This window comes from Prionailurus bengalensis, chromosome A2, assembly GCF_016509475.1.
Source record: "Prionailurus bengalensis isolate Pbe53 chromosome A2, Fcat_Pben_1.1_paternal_pri, whole genome shotgun sequence".
Lineage (NCBI taxonomy): Eukaryota > Metazoa > Chordata > Mammalia > Carnivora > Felidae > Prionailurus > Prionailurus bengalensis.
In genome coordinates, this window is record NC_057348.1 from 4,268,753 (window position 1) to 4,284,884 (window position 16,132).

The window sequence follows — 16,132 nt, forward strand, 5'->3', positions numbered from 1 at the left end:
CCCAGCCCCCCGGCCTGCTCCGGCGGGCGGCCGTTCCCCCCTTACCCTGGCTCTCCGAATGTTCCTGGCCAGGAAGACCTAATCGACAGTGGGACTCCACCTGCAGCCACTCGTGCTCCCCGGCCCAGCTGCGACCCCGGCCCTCCCCTCGAGCTGGAGGGTGCCGGGTCGAGGACTTGGCCTGCGAAAAAAAGGTAGAGCCGGATGGTGAAATTTCAGGCGACATCTCATCCGTCCTCTGCTCAAGACCCTCCAGGGGCTGTCATCGGTCTCGGGGGCAAAGCCTGGCCCAGGTCCTGCTGCGTCTCCCCACGTGCCTCCTCACTCGTCATACCCCAGGACCTTTGCATGTGCTATTTATTCCCTCAGCTTGGAACTCTTTCCCCGATACCCATATGGCTTCCTCAAATGTGGCTCCCTTGAATCGCTGTCTTTCCGTCTGCCCCCGCCAGCACTCCCCGACCCCTCTCCTGCTTTCTTTTCCTCCACCACAATTACCACCATTTCACTGAGCCATGCATTTGACTTATTTATATCATTTGCTCCTGCCTCTCTCCCACCAGAATGTCAGCTCCAGGAGGGATCCTGGCCTGCTTTGTTTCCTTCCTGCTGAGTCCCAGCACCTTGAACGGTGGCCGACACACAGGAGGGCCTCAATAAACATGCCTTGGATGAATGGATGAGTGAATGAATGAATGAATGAATGAACCAACCAACGAACGAACAAATGAATGGAAAGTACTAAGCACCACCAGACCATTCTCCTGTTTCCTGGCTCGTCCTTGCCTCCCGCCCAAGACCAGGAGCCCTGTGGGGACAGCCTCTGGGTCCCCAGTAGGTACTCGGGAAGCAGGTCCTGGACGAATTACAGCATCTGAGTCGACACGGACATAAGTTGGGGATCTTACTTGGGAAATGACAAATGAAGCCTCTGGGGGACGCCGGACTTTGGGGCGGGAGTGACCCTTGCCCATCCTCTTCCTTGCCCCCCACCCTGACTGCCCTGCCGCTGGCCATCTCCAGGCGGCCTGCAGGTGAGATGTCCCTGACCCTGGGTGACACAGGGCAGGCGACGTGGGGATGGTGCCCGGACGGCAGGCGCAGGCAGGCAAGGAATGGTTTGGCCAACAGGAACGAATAAACAGGCTCCTTGGATGTCAGAGGTTGGGGAGGGATGCTCTGAACCTACACGCTTGGCTGAGGATGTTTGGACAAGGCAGGCGGCCAGGGGGTGTCATCAGAGCTAAAATTAGCCTCTGATTCCCGCTCAGCCCCTCCCTCTGGGACCGGGAGAGAAGCCAGAACAGGCCATCACTTAAGTGAGGGCCAGCGTTGTGCCAGGACAGGCTCCTCGAATATGTGAATGCATTTCATCCTCTCAACGGCCCCGATGGTTGGGTCCGGGTGGCAGCAGTGGTGGTGTCCCCATACGACAGGCGAGGAGACTGAGGCGCAGGGAGAACGCTTGGTTCAAAGTCCTAGCACTTGCAAGGGCCAGAGCTGGGATTCGGGGACTGCGCCCGCACCATCGGGGCTGTGTGGAAGGTCGGGGAGATAACAGACCTCACTCGGTGGCTACTTGCTGGAGGCCGCGTGCGGCCCCTCCTTTCCTCTCCCCCAGGGACCTCACCTGAGTGACAGCTCCAGCACCCAAATTACGACACATCCATTGCAGTTGACAGGTAGCTGTGGCCTCAATCTCTCCCATCCTACCGGGCCCCCCCTGGAGCCTCAAGGCCAGCATCTAAGCGGAGGACACAGCTGACATGAGCCGCCCCCCCCGCCCCCGGCATGCCCTGGGGGCAGGGTCCCTCTGACTGGTCAATGGGGACTCACCCATAATGCAGGAAGGACAACTGAGGCCCGTTATCCATCCAGATGGGATTAGGAAAGGCTCCCAGATGGCATCCAGCTGAATCTGAACTTCGGAGAAACAATGGATCATGTTTTAGTGTAAGTGTGTCCCACAGATTGGATGGGACGGATGCTAACATGCAGTAAAATGTTGTTCATTGTTTACCTGAGGTTTAAACTTAACCGGCCATCTGTATTCTTGTTTGCTTAGTCTGACGACTTTAGCTGGCGGGGCAACGGGCGTCCGGGGAGGGCGGGCAGGTAATGAGGAGGCTGAATAGAAGCCACAGAAGGTGCTCGGATGGCCTCTCAGCAAAGGGACCTCTGATGAGTTTCCCAGGGGCTGGAGAAGAGGGCGGGAGGGAGTGGGATGGAGAGGGGTCCGAGGTGGGGGGGGTTCTCTGTCCACACTCCGAGGCCTCCGGGTCCCACCTGCTCTGGCTCATTATTGTTAATGGTGGTCACTGGGGCAGAGTGTGGGCAGGGGAATGCCTGGGACCGAGGCCCCCGCAGCAGGTGGCCTCACTAATGGGAGCCAGAGAGTGAGTGGGGGCAGGGAGGGGCGGGGGGGGCATTCAGGGGCAGGAAGCGGACCCCCACCCACACCCTGCCATTTCCTTTTACGTGGAGACGGGAGACCCGGGGCTGTATGTCTGCTGCTTTTCTCTATTCCCTCCACCTGTCCCCCTCCTCCTCCAGGCGGGGTCCTCCTGGGCCAGGGGTGAGGGCTGTTCTGGCTCTCCTGGCTTCCTCCCACCCTCTGGCTCGCCACGGACCAGCCCCAGCCGAGTGTGCTACCCATGGGGGTTTACTGAATCCCCACAGCCTTGCTGAAGAGCAGAAACCGAGGCCCAGGGAAGGGGCTGAATGGCTACCCGTGGGGTAGGAAACCGGGACTCTCCCGTGCCCGGAGCCTGTGCTCTTGGCTTACGGCCCTTTCTTTCTTCTGAGCCACCCTCCATGCTGTTCCTCCTGCCTGCGTCGCTCTTTTCCCCTTCTCCTGGGAAGCTCCTCTGCATGCTTCAGCACCCCCTCCTCCAGGAAGCCTCCCTGCACACCCAGGCCAGGTGGCTCCTCTGGGTCGTCCTCTGCCTGTGCAACCCCATTACAGTCCTAGTCAGCCTGAGTTGGAACTGCCCGGTCACATGTCTGTCTCCCCTACTAGACTGTGAGCCTTGGGAGGGTCCAGACCCACTAGACGGGATCTACCTTGGTCACTACTGTGTCCCCAGTGCCCAGCACGGGGCCTGGGACAATGCAGGCAGAAGTGCTCTGGAATCAGCCACAAGGCCCTGGCCCTACCCTCATTTGCTGTAAGACCCCGGGCAAGCAGCTATCCCTCTCTGAGCCTTGGTCTCTCCAGCACCGGGGTAACAGCACATCCTTCCTAGGCTGAATTGCAGCGAAATCATGTTAAAGGTATCGGGACCGTGCCTGGCTCCCGGAAGGAGGCATCAGCAAATGATTACTTACTTATTAAAAAATTTTTTGTAACGTTTATTCGTTTTTGAGAGAGACAGACAGACAGAGTGTGAGCGAGGGAGAAAGGGAGACACAGAATCCAAAGCGGGCTCCAGGCTCTGAGCTGTCAGCACAGAGCCCGACGCGGGTCTCGAACTCAGGCGCCATGAGATCACGACTTGAGCCGAAGTCGGACGCTTGACCCGCTGAGCCGCCCGGGCGCCCCCGCAAATGGTTATTTAAACATTTAGACAAGATACCGCTGCACACACCTATTGCGACGGCCAAGATCTGGAGCTCTGACAACCCCAAATGCTGGCAAGGACACAGAGCGACGTTTCTTCCGATCCAGCAACTGCACACCCCACCCTGGTATTTACCCGAAGGAGTTGAAAGCTTATGTCCACGCAAAAACCTGCACACGGATGTTTGTGGCAGCCTCAGTCGTAATTGTCAAAACTCGGAAGCAACCCGGAACGTCCTTCCGTAGGCGAGTGGGCAAACTGTGAGACATCCAGACAACGGAATGTCATTCAACGCTAAAAAGAAACGAGCCATTGAGCCACAAAAAGACACGGAGGAAACTTACATGCCTATCCCTAGAAGGCAGTCGGCCTGAAAAGGCTACACACTGTATGATTCCAACTCTGTGACATTCTGGAAAAGCAAAGCTGAGCAGACAGTGAAAAGGTCAGTGTCTGCCGCGGCGGGGGCGGGTGGGAAAGGATGAAGGGACAGAGCCCGGACGATCTGGGGGGGGGGGCAGTGAGACGACGCTGCGTGATCCCGCAAAGGTGGCTACCTGCCATGATGCATTTGGCCAGACCCAATGAATAAATGCACGTCACCACCAGGGAACCGCCTGGCCACTCTGAACTTTCGTTGATAACAACGTATCAATACAGGTCCGTGAGTTGTAACAAAGGTATCACAGTAATGCAAGACTGCAAAAGGGGCCACTGTGTGTGCGTGTGTGTGCTTGTGGGAGGGGAGTTGGTAGAGAGGAACTCCCTGCCCTCTACTGGCTTCTTCTGCAAACTTAAAGCCGCTCTAAAAAAGAAAGTTCGTTAATTTAAACAAGTTCGGGAAGCGGGCGGCTGTATTCACCAACATGCAAAACGTACACGTAACAGGCGCTCCTTGAACTCTGCACTAGGGCCAGTAGCAAAAACCTGGGAAGCAAGGAACGTCCTTTGAAGGGGATGACGACGCAGTCACAGGATGAAATATTATGCGGCCGTTAAAAGCAAGACGCCCGAGTCTTTACTGTGCAGGACAAAATCCAAGATGTGCTACCATCAGGGAACCAGACTCGGGTCTACGAAACAGCAGGGGCGGTGCAATCTACTCGCTGGGGGAGGAAAAGAAAATATACAGACACGTTTGCCTCGGCAGGGAACATTGCTGGAAGGAGAAGCCAGAAACCGGGCTGGCGGCCTCTGGGGAGGGCGGCAGGGTGTGTGTGTGGGGGGGGGGGTGGCGGCTGGGGAGAGAGGTATTTTTTTGGAACACCCTTTGGCATGTTGTAAATTCTGTGGCTTCTGTCGGTTTTACCTATTGAAAAAAAGAAACTGTAGCAAGGCTGCTGTGGGTGGGGGGGGGTGGGGGGGTGTGGGGGGGAATAGTAAGATAAAAGCATTTGGATGGGTTTCTCAGAAAGGAGGCAGAACTTTAGGCCGGGCCATGGGTCTCCCCTCCAACTGGGCTGAGAGCCCTCCCGCCCGCCTGTCTGGTCCCCCCCAGAGCCTTGGCCTGGCTCACACCTTTCCTCCCCCGGTTCAGGGAATGCTTAGAGCCCAGCGGGGCTCCTGGAGGTGCGAGAGAGGGGCTGAGCTGGGGCCGACCACCCAGCCCTCCGTGAAGCCCCCAGGCCGCTTGGCTGGCTCTGAGGAGGGACCCCACACGGGGCTGGGAGCTGCCCAATCCGAGGAGGACCGGAGTAAAGGGCAAGGGATAACTGCAGGGGAACCGCGAGACGTCTCGGGGGGGGGGGGGGGTGGCGACTGTTCTGTGCCTCAGTTTCCCCACCAGCAAAGCCACTCTCTGGCTGTGGCTGCCTTGTATCCACAGAACTGGGGGGGCTCTGCTGTGTTCCGAGCCCTGGATGTCAAGCCAGACAGGGGTTTTGGGGGGGGCAAGTTCTGCCCCTGACTTCGAAACCCCTGAAGTGAGGGGACCAGCCTGGCTTTAGGCTTTGAGGTGGGGACATTGGCTGAGGCTCCCCACCAGAACCCAGTCGGAAGATCCCCACCCGCCCCTCCATGATGAGGACCTGTGGGCACAGCTGTCTGATGCCCCAAGGCATTCAGGGCTCAGGCCCCCCCTCCCGGGGCAGCCCTTTTGGGTGTGTTCACATGGGCGGGCGCGGCTCTGGGTGGGGTCTTTGCCAGGACAAGAGAAATGGCAGGACGGATTTCCTGGTATCCTAGGAGGCAGGACCCCCTGGACAGCAATCTCGGCCTTGACTTGCTGTGTCCCACCTGGGAAACATGACCTGACTTTGGCCCCTCTCCTCCCTTCACGACGACCCCATGGTGCATCGCCCCCTGCTGCATGGCCTCCTAGCTGTTACTGGGGCAGTGCACCGGGCTCGACCCAGCCTCAGGACCTCCACCGTCTCTGTTCCCTCTGCCTGGAACACCCTTCCTCCACAGCACCCCAAGGCTGCTTTCTTCTGGGAGCTCCCTGAGCACCCTTAGCTAAAGAGACCTCCCCCCGCTTCCTGCCTTTTGTGTCAGCATGATCTCTCTCTCTCTCTCTCTCTCTCGAGCACAGTTCTGTGTAAAACATGCTTGCCTGTTTGCTCATTTAAAAAAAACTGCTCTTTTCCTCTTTTTTCCCTTCAAGACCAGGCTTTGGGCCCCCCCGGCAAGGAGCGAGGGCATTGGTGTTGTTGGTTGATGTGACCCCCACCCAGGCCCCAGACCGTGCATGGCACACGCAGGTTCTCAGTCAATACGTGTAAGTGAATTTTGAGTCTTGACTTGAGATTTGGGTATGGATGGTTTCTCTTGCCCTGCCCCCCACAGCTGTCATCGAATGGGGGTGTAGTGAACGGGACCCTGACCAGGGCTGGCACTCAGGAAGCAGGGCTGGGCCACACATTTATGGAGTCCTGCTGTGTTCCTAGGCTGGTTGTTGACCCAAGGGTGTGACAGCCAGGGTAAGTCCCTCAAGGAGATACACAGCCCATTAAACAATACACGTGATGATGATGATGATGATGATGATGTGGGATCTAGAAGCTTCGAAGCGGTATGGGCAAAGACTAGAAGAGGGTAAAGTGTGTGTGGGGATTCGGGGAGGCCTCAGTGAGGAGGCAACATTTGAGCTGAGAACCGAAGGAAGTGAGGGGGTAGCTGTGGGGACACGTGGGGGAAGAGGGTTCCAGGCAGACGGCACAGCAGAGCAATGGTCCTGGGGCAGCCCTGGGCCTGGCGTGTTGCAGGAACAGCGAGCAGAGCAGGCAAGGAGAGGGAGGAGGGGAAGGTAGGGAGGGGACAGGCAGGTCACGCAGGGCCTTGTGGGCCTCAGACTTTGACTCCGAGGGAGGTGGGAGCCCTGGAGGACTGTGGGCAGAGGGTAGGATTCGGATGCTCATGGCCACCCTCTGGTGGCTGCTTCGGAGAAGACATCGTGGGGGGAGGACAGTGTGCTGTTGCAGGAGGGTGATGATGGGGGCTGGCCCCTGCTTGGGGTCCTGGAGATCCAGAGTGGATCTCGAGACTGCAGACTCTGGCACCTGGGGGGCTCGGTCGGTTGAGCGTCAGACTTCAGCCCGGGTCATGATCTCTCAGTTCGTGAGTTCAAGCCCTGCATCAGGCTCACCGCTGTTGGCCTGCCTGCGCTCTCCCCGCTGATAAATAAATTATTAGAAACAAACAAACAAACAAGACTGTGGACTCACAAAGGGGTGAGAGGGAGAAAGAATTAGCCCCTCAGGCCCTATGGGCCCCTCTCAAAAGATAGACTGGTATGTCCCACCCCGGACCAAAAGGCACCCCCAGCCCACATCCAACATAGCTTTTTAAATTATTATTTTTTTATGTTTTATTTATTTCTGACAGAGAGAGCATGAGCGGGGGAGGGGCAGAGAGAGAAGGAGACACAGAATCCGAAGCCGGCTCCAGGCTCCGAGCTGTCAGCACGGAGCCCGACGCGGGGCTCGAACCCACAGAACGCGAGATCATGACGCGAGCCGAAGTTGGACGTTCAACCGACTGAGCCACCCAGGCGTCCCACCAACATAGCTTTTTAAAGGAATCGGTGGGGAGTGTTGCTTTCGAGATCACTTGGCCTTGTCCCACTGGGTTGCTTGTACCCCAATCACGACCGCTTGGGAAGTGTTTCGGAGACACGTTGCCCAACAACGGCTAGTAATAACCACAGAACTAACGCCACGTGCCTGCTGTGAGCCGGGCCTGCTCTCTGGGCCTCGGTTTCCTCATCTGTAAAACAGGACCAGTGAGAGCTCCCTCTGAGGGCTGCTGCAAGGATTAAATGGGCTAAGAGTACCAACGGAGCCTTCCCGGCGGCTGGGAGAGGCTCTCGCAGGCTCCTTTGTCTCATTTAAGCCGCTCCCGGTTTCTTGGCCGAGACCCCCGGCTGAGCCTGCAGGGCTGAGGCAGCCCTTGCAGACTTGCTCCCACTGGGCGGTGTGCCTCCAGGGAGGGGGTCTTTGGGGAGTGTGTGTCCCACTGCCCCAGAGGTCTGCCCTGGTGGGAACACGACCCCCTCCTTGATCACGCACTGGCCGTGCCGCCTGCGGATCAGGCTGCCATCTGCGCAGAACGCCCTTGCCTCTCGAGCACATCTCACAGGACCTCTTCATCCTTGGATCTTCAGACTCTCCCTCCACCTCCCTCGCCCCCAGGCCCTTTCTGAGTTCTTGGTTCCAGACCAGACTGCTTGGGGCTGGAAATGGCTTCATCAAGCTTGGGATGGGGGCAGGGGACCGCTCTTCTCTGGAAAGGTCCTTCACTGCCCCGAGCAGGGGCTGCTGGGGCTGGAGGTGGTGTCCCAGGCAAAGGTGTGTGTTGGGGAGGGGGCGGGGGGCTGGATGCTATAAACAAGGGCCATCCCCATGGGGTCTGTGTGGGGGGCAGGATGATGTCAGTCCCTCACAGCCTCATAAATGTTTATGGGCAAGGGGGTCTGGGTTTGGGGGCTCCCTGGAGCCCCGCAGGCAGCTGCTCTCTCCTGCTCCATTCTGGGGGCCCTGGCAGAGGCCCCCTCCAACACTGGCAGCCAGCCAGCCAACCCAGAGAGGGCTGAGTAGGTGCCGAGCACAGCCCTGGTCTGAGCCGACTAAAGGGGAAACTGAGGCTGGGAGGTAGGAAGGGACTGGCTGGCCGGGAGTCTTCCCTTTCCCTCTGGGGCTTGGGCTTCGCAAAGAGCCAGGGGACTGAGGAAGGATGTACAGGGAGGGGAGGCCTGGGCGGCTGAGAAGTCACCAAAGGCACGGCCCTGACCAGGTCCCCCTGGTCCAGCCCTCAGTGACCACAGGCCCCACCGGCAGCACCAGGTCCTTGGAAACTAAGTTACTCCGTTGCCCCTGAACACTGCTGAGGGAGGGACCCTGTCGTCCCCGCTTGCCACGGAGGACAGACCCAGTAAAGAACTGCGAGCTGGGACTCTGACATGGGTCTGGGACCCGAGTGCTCTCAGGGCTCGGCAGGCCCCCCTTCTCCCGGCCCACGGGTGGGGGGAGCCTCCAGCCTTTCTCAGGCCCGGACGCACCCCTGGGCTGGTGCCTGTGCCCACTCTGGCAGGAGACCCAGAGTGGCTGCGGGGTAATGACAGAACAGCGGTGGCAATGCCAGCAGGGCCTGGGCTCTGCACACGAATTTTAGCTGCCCAACACCTGGCTGAGTGACTACCCCGGGGGTAGACAGAGGAAAGCAAGGCTCCAAGTCTGGCTTCCAACCATGTTGGCGCCAGGGTGGGCTGGAGAGAAAGCAGGAGGGACGGGGCCAGATATGGGCGAGGAGGGGGACTCAGGGCCCAGACCCCGCCAGGACCCAATCGCTGCCCGTGCATACCCCTGCTCCCCGGGGTAGGGCCCCGAGAGCCCTAATTTATGGTCCACCTTGACATGTTGGAGCAAGCCTCCCTTTCCAGCTGCCAGGAAGCAGAGCCAGACCCAGGCCTGCAGAGAGCGGGGGGCCAGGGCTGTGCCAACATTCTGCAGCTGCCTAAATCACTGGGCCTGACAGGCGGCGGCGGGCGAGGATCAGGATTCTTTTCTCTCGTTCCTGCCATGCGCCCCTGCTTTGCAGGCTCCTGGTGGCCTGTCACCCACCTGTCACATGGAGACAAAGCTCCTGGGTCAGCCCGTCTGGGGTGCTCTGCTCCAATGCCAAGGAATTTGGAGTCAGGCTGTGCGTGGGCCCTGGGTGTGTCCCCCCCATGGTGCCCAGAGAGGGGATGGCCCGTGACCTGTGTGGGGGGGCACAGGGGGGGCCGTGGGTGGTGGTGCCCAGCTCCCACCCCCAGATGCCCTGTGTTTAGGGCCCAGCTGGCACCGTGGGCCCTGTCAGAACAAACCCAGATGCCGTGTCTCCTGCTCCCTTGCTGGGCTGCTGCTGGGGTGTCACTGCCGCCCTGCCCTCCCGAGACGGGGCTACATCGCAGACGCCAGGGGAGGAGGGGCGGGAGACTCACACACACCAGTATGCACAGAATTTATTTCTCGTCGCATTTCAACCTGGCCGGGGACCCGGGAGGCGGCGGGGCTCACACCTTGGGTGCTGCAAACACCTTCCAGCCCTCCAGCTGGCCCATCTTGACCAACGCGGCGATCGTGCCCATGTACGCGCACGCGGCGGCTCCGATCCCATAGCTGTGAGCTGCCAGAGTCGGGAGGGTGGCGTCAGTCGCACGTGGGGCTCACCTGCAGCCACCCAGGGGGCCCAAGAGCATGTCCTTCCCTTGAGGCTGAGGGCTCCTTGAGGATTAAGTCGCGTGACCCCTTGACTTTGAAGACGTGCGCGGAAACCCGGAAACGGAGGCAAGAAGGGATCTAGGCTGTCGGGTCCAGGGGTGGGGCACCCGAGGGGACGGCGCTTTGTCGAGTCTCAGCCTGTGCCCCGGCCACAGGGCCCGGGCCCTATACCTGCTCTGCGGACCGGGAACGGAAGGGGACAGAATGCCCCTGCTTGCCCGAGAGCCGTCGCTGGGGAGGGAGGTCTGCTTGCTGTGTGCAGGGCTCACCCCTACGGCAGGCTGGGGGTGCACGTCAAACCCGACCTTACCCAAGGTCTTAAAGCAAAGGCTAGGATGCATGGGCCTTCCTCCACGGTGCCCGCCCTCTGCCTGACTGGAACGTTCCACCAAGCACTGGCAGGCTGGTGGGCCAGGGCTACGGGAGGTGGAGAGAGCACTGTCTGCTTCCCGGCCTGGGCAGCTCCACTGTGCCAGGCTGGTGTGGGGCCCCGGCCTGCCTTCCCACTAGGGAGGCACCTCTGCTGGTTCCCAGGTGACCTCGGGCCACCCAAGCCCCCTCTCTGAGCCTCCCTTCCTGCATCTCTAGAAGGGATGGTGAGTGGAAGTCCCCTGGAGGGCTGGGTGTCTGGTCAGTCAGGGCTCTGGGTGCTGGGAGAGGGACAGCAACACAAGGACCATGCACCCTCTCTATGCTTGTGGGGTGGTGGCAGAGACAGGCAGTGACCTCGTGTTCTCTGACAAGCTGCAGCAGAGGGAGGGGATGTGGAAATGAGGGCAGTGGGGGTTCCAGATCATAGACAGAGGGGGCTCTGCTGACACCTGGGCGAACAGCACTCCAGGAAGGGGACAGAGCACATGCAAAGGCCCTGGGGCAGGACCTGGCCTGGCTTGGAGGACCAGCAAGGAGGCTCACGTGGCTCGTAGAGAGTGAGCAAAGGGGAAAGAGGGAGGAGGCGGGGGCAGGGAGGGGACGGGGCAGATTGTGCAGGGCCTTATGGGCCACGCTGAATGTCGCAGGGAGCCACAGGAGGGTGTAAGGGCTCGGTCAGGTACACATGCGGTAGGTGCTGAAGCAGCTGCCCTTACTATTACTGAACTGGCCGGTGGCGGAGGGTCAAAAGCCCTGGAAGGTTTCCTGGGGCAGCCCCTCTCCTCTGCTGGGGCGAGCACTCCACACAGCTGGCCCCTGGTCCAGGACAGAACGGGGGGTGGTGGTCAGCGGAGGTCAGGGGCGGGGGGCTCACTCACTGCGCGCTCCCAGGGTCAGGCCTCCGGCACAGCCTCCGATGAAGTAGTTGAGGGGGTCGTCGGGCTTCTCTCGGACCTGGGCACTGATGCAGGAGGTGAGGCCAAATATGGCACCGATGGCAGCTGTCGGGGTGGCAGCGGGGGGGCAGGCGCCGAGTCAGGGCCCAGGGGCCAGTGCCAGGAGGGCCCCCAAGGAGAAGCCAAGGCTCGCTTACCTGCAGTAAATGTGTATCGCCCTGTCCTCGCCACTCCCTCCAGGAAGGAATCTGGTGGCTGCAGCGTGACACTGTAGGCGGAGAAGATCAGGCCTACGGGACCAGAGCGGGTGAGGTGTGTGGCACCAGGGCCTGGGCACCGAGGCCAGATGCGGCCCTGGCTGGGGGCAGTCCCCCCTGCTATCAGAGAAAGCCTCTGTCCCTCGGTCCCCACAGCACCCTCAAGGAGGCTCCTAGCAACCCCCCAACCAACCCCCCTGCCCAGGAAGGGACTGTTCTGGGGTTCACCCGGGGCCCCACAGCTGCTGAGCAGCCAAGGTGGGATTCCAGCCCTGTCTGCTGTTCCAGAACCTGGGCTCTCAGCCCCACCTCTGCACCCCAGGCCCCCTTCCGCAAGGCCTGACCCCTCACCCTCCATGGCGCACCGGCCCAGCGTGCAATGGACAGGAGAACAGGCCTGGGGCCTAAGTGGCTGGGCCGCTCCCTGGCCACCAGGGTCAGCACAGACACCACAGCTGCACCCCACAGGTCCTGCTCCCCACTCCCGCCCAAGGCTGCACTCTCCCGTGGGGCCCTGGGCTCCTCAGCCTGATCCTCCTTGGCAGAGACCTGGCTCCTGGGCCTGTCCCTCATCACCCTGGGGCCCCCTCCCTGCTAGCGGCTTGGGCTTAGGGCCATCCCTCACACCTGGCTGGCTCGGCAGCCGCTCACGCCCACCCGGCCTCACCACCCGGTCAGGTTTTCCATCTCTGCTGTCGCCCTGGCCTCCCTGCCCGACACTGGCTTTTACGCATGAGGGGCCCGCCGGGGGCCGGGCCTGGAGCTGAGCGGTGGGTGGGTGGTGAGGACAGAGGCCCCGTCCGTGGGCATCCTGAGCAAACACTGGCCTGGGCTGGTGTGCGGGTCTGGGGCGAGGCCAAGGCAAGCCCTTGGGCAGCTGCCCTCACCAGATCCTCCTCGGTGGGAGGCAGACCAAGGCCCACCTGGCTGGCTCTGAGTCACCAGAAACAGCCCAACGCGGGGCTCCCCGACTTCCAGCTGACCCTGCTCAGGGCAGACAACACACCCCTCCTCTCCCTATAGACCCCCAGCCTGGCCTAGTTGCCATAGGGACCTCCAGGGCCAGCCCAGCCTATCCCATCCCAGCAAAACTGAACTGTTGTTTGCCAGCTCACATTCCAGGCCGCACACAGACAGTGCCCCCGTCACCCCGGAGCCCTCAGAAGTCCTAGAACTGGGAGTGCGTGACCCAGTTGTCCCCGATTATCCCAGGGTCAAAGACTGCCCCGCCCCAACTCTCTGCTAGCAACCATCCAACATGGCGGGTGACCTGCCACAGCCCCCCCTCCCCAGGTCCTGTGATCCCCAGCACATGAGGATCTGTAATGACTCAGACCTTTCCACGGCCCCCCATCACCCCACTGAAGGCCCCCTTCCTGACCCCCCCCACTTGCTCCAGCAGTGACCTCCAGACACAATGCACACACACATTCATTCACTGTGCGCCCACATTCATTCATTCATTCATTCATTCATTCATTCGTTCACTCATTCATTCATTTGGTTCCTCTGTACCTTCATTCACTCATACATTCATTCACTGTTACTGTGAAGCCTAATCCATCCATCACCCATCCCAAAGAGTTACTGAACGCCTAGGGGCGTCTGGGTGGCTCAGTGGGTTAAGCATCCGACTTCGGCTCAGGTCATGATCTCATGGTTCGTGTGTTCGAGTCCCACGTCAGGCTCTGTGCTGACAGCTCAGGGCCTGGAGCCCGTTTCGGGTTCTGTGTCTCCCTCTCTCTCTGCCCCTCGCCCGCTCATGCTCTGTTGCTCTCTCAAAAAAAAATATAAACATTAAAAAAAAAAGAAGAGTTACTGGGTGCCTTCATTCATTCATTCACTCCCCAGGGGCTCACCATCTCAGGAAAGCCAGATGGGACACAAGAGTGTTCTCTCAGTGAGGGCTGAGGGGAGGCAGGGAATGAGGGAGGGGAGGTAAGGAAGGATCCAGAAGCCAAGTCCCGTATGTTGCATGGAGTTGGCCAGTGTGAACATGCAGGCGGGCATAGTGAGCAACACACACACACACACACACACACACACACACTGCCTGATCTGGGGCCCCTGTCAAAGGTTTCCACCCACCCTCCCTAAAAGACCCTCCAGCAACCCCCCTCCCCCAGAGGCTCCTGGCTCACTCAGCACCCCACTCCTGGAAAGTGCTCAGTCTCCCCCAAAAGCCTCCTGAGACTCCAGTCCACCCCCAAGGCCCGCGCATTTGCGATCAAACACATGCACTCCCATTCACAAACACCAACGTTAATATCTTTCTCAGGTTCAAAATCCCCCAAATCTTCGCCCTGAAGGCCCCACATGCCCTTCAGACGACCTCTCCTGCTTTAATTTTCCTTTAGACACAACCATGAGCCTCCACCAAGTTTGGCCAGGCCTCCCGCAATGTCAGCATCGCCCCTTAAGAATGTGCCCAAATTGGGGTGCCTGGGTGGTGCAGTCGGTTAAGCGTCCGACTTCAGCCAGGTCACGATCTCACGGTCCGTGAGTTCGAGCCCCGCGTCGGGCTCTGGGCTGATGGCTCGGAGCCTGGAGCCTGTTTCCGATTCTGTGTCTCCCTCTCTCTCTGCCCCTCCCCTGTTCATGCTCTGTCTCTCTCTGTCCCAAAAATAAATAAACGTTGAAAAAAAAAAAAAGAAGAATGTGCCCAAATAAAAAAAAAAGAAAACAAAAAAAAGAATGTGCCCCAAAAACTTCCCCCTACAGTGACCCAACCCCACACCGCCCACCTCTCTCTCAAGGACCCCAGAGATCCCGCCATGCACCTCCACCTTCCCAAGGACTCGCCACTCGAGCAGACTCCACATAACCCATCCGCAGGGACTCCCCCTCGACCCTCTCTCTTCAGACCCCTCCACAAGGACCCTGCATGAACAGTCCTTGCCTCAGCCACCCCCAGGAGCAGATCAGCAGACCTGGATTTGCACACCGGCTCCAAAAGACCGAAGGGAAGTTAATACACCTCTCCGTCCTTCAGTGTCCATCTCTGAGAAATGGGCACGATAACCGCTGATCTCACTAAACACGCAGAAAATGGTAGCCTGGGGGAGACTCAACTTTTGCCAGGCCTCGTTTCAGGAGCTGGAGACATGGAGGTGGCCCAAACCATCCTATCTACTTATCTCAGAGAGACTGAGCATCAAAAGGGACCCTGGAAGAGGTGAGTCGCTGGGGTCTCCCCTGCAAGGGAGTGCTAGGGCTGTGAATCCCCTGACCCGCCGCATCTATGATCTCGGCACCCCTACGACCCCTCTGGTGGTCCCAATTAAAGCTTCAGATATCCCTACACATCCCACTCTCCTGGACCCTAAGAAAACCTCATCCCCCTCCAGGATAATGACCCACGATCCACCCCCCGCCCCCAAATAACCTCAACTTAACCCTGTTAAGTCTCATGAATCCCCAGCTCCCTTGATCCCGATAACGGCCCTTTCCCACTCAACGGCTTCCCCGGAGCCTGGTGACAGCTTCAACAATAACCCCTAAATCCCAGCACCCGGGAACAGCTTCTGACGACCCCAGAGCCTGTCACAGGTACCACTTCCCAGTGCCCTCCAACCCTGCCGGACCCCCTTCACACAAGAGTCCCTCATGGCCTCCCCAGACATTCCCACGACGCCCACGTGTCACCCCGTGAGATACCCAGCTCCAGACCCCCTAGGACTTCCTGCGCCCTCTGAATTAGTCTGACACGCCTACAAAATCTATCTCATACAAGAGCTCCCCAGCGTCCCAGGGACACCGCAGGCACCCGGGTGACAACCATGCGCCACCTGCGAGATCCCCAGCCCCCCAAGACGCCCTCGGACAGCCGCCAGCGACTCCATGACCTCCTGGCACCCTCTGCCTTCGGGGCCCGGGCGGCGCTCACCAGCGGCACCACTCAGTGTGGTACTGGCGTAGGTCTTGCGGTGGCACTCGGTGCCATCGGGAATGTCCCGGTATTGCTGAAGAAGCGTCTGCACCATGACCGCGAACCCCTGGCCCCGCACCGCACACCCGACAGTCTCCCCGCACCCAAGGGCAGCCGCCGCCGTTCGTTCTCGCGAGACTTCCTGGGCGGCGCGCGCAACCTCTCGGGCGCAGGGGCCGACAACAAGCGTGCAACTTTATTGAGCACCGAGAACACAGACACGGGTGGCGCTCAAGCGCCGAGTCGAGACTGGTGTAAAGGAGGCGCGCGTGCACCCCCAGCCGATTTCTGGAGGGAGAAACTGAAGTCAGCCAGAATCAGTGAAGGCAGATCTCGCTAGCCCCAACTCAGAAGGACCTAAGTTAGGAAGGGTTTGACCCGGAGTGGGGGCCTAATCTGGGGGTGGGACTATGACGGGTAT

At 59.8% G+C, this 16,132-nt stretch overlaps 1 protein-coding gene across 1 annotated transcript; it reads right to left on the bottom strand.

Annotated features, from left to right (window-relative positions):
• Positions 1–9,981: 9,981 nt before the first annotated feature.
• Positions 9,982–15,854, bottom strand: NDUFA11 (NADH:ubiquinone oxidoreductase subunit A11). Its single transcript, XM_043586326.1, has 4 exons — positions 15,670–15,854; positions 11,724–11,816; positions 11,509–11,631; positions 9,982–10,163 (listed from the first exon to the last, which is right to left on the bottom strand). Exons 1-4 carry the CDS (start codon positions 15,764–15,766, stop codon positions 10,051–10,053), a joined length of 426 nt encoding a protein of 141 aa, XP_043442261.1. The 5' UTR covers positions 15,767–15,854; the 3' UTR covers positions 9,982–10,050.
• Between the last annotated feature and the right edge of the window lie 278 nt (positions 15,855–16,132).

Bases quoted from the DNA above. Each gene is read 5' to 3' on its own strand.
- NDUFA11 (XM_043586326.1), bottom strand. From the start codon at position 15,766: ATGGTGCAGACGCTTCTTCAGCAATACCGGGACATTCCCGATGGCACC. The intron at 11,817-15,669 runs GTGAGCGCCGCC...CTGGTCCCGTAG, and splicing joins CACACTGAGTGGTGCCGCTG to GCCTGATCTTCTCCGCCTAC. The intron at 10,164-11,508 runs GTGAGTGAGCCC...CGACTCTGGCAG, and splicing joins CCTGACCCTGGGAGCGCGCA to CTCACAGCTATGGGATCGGA.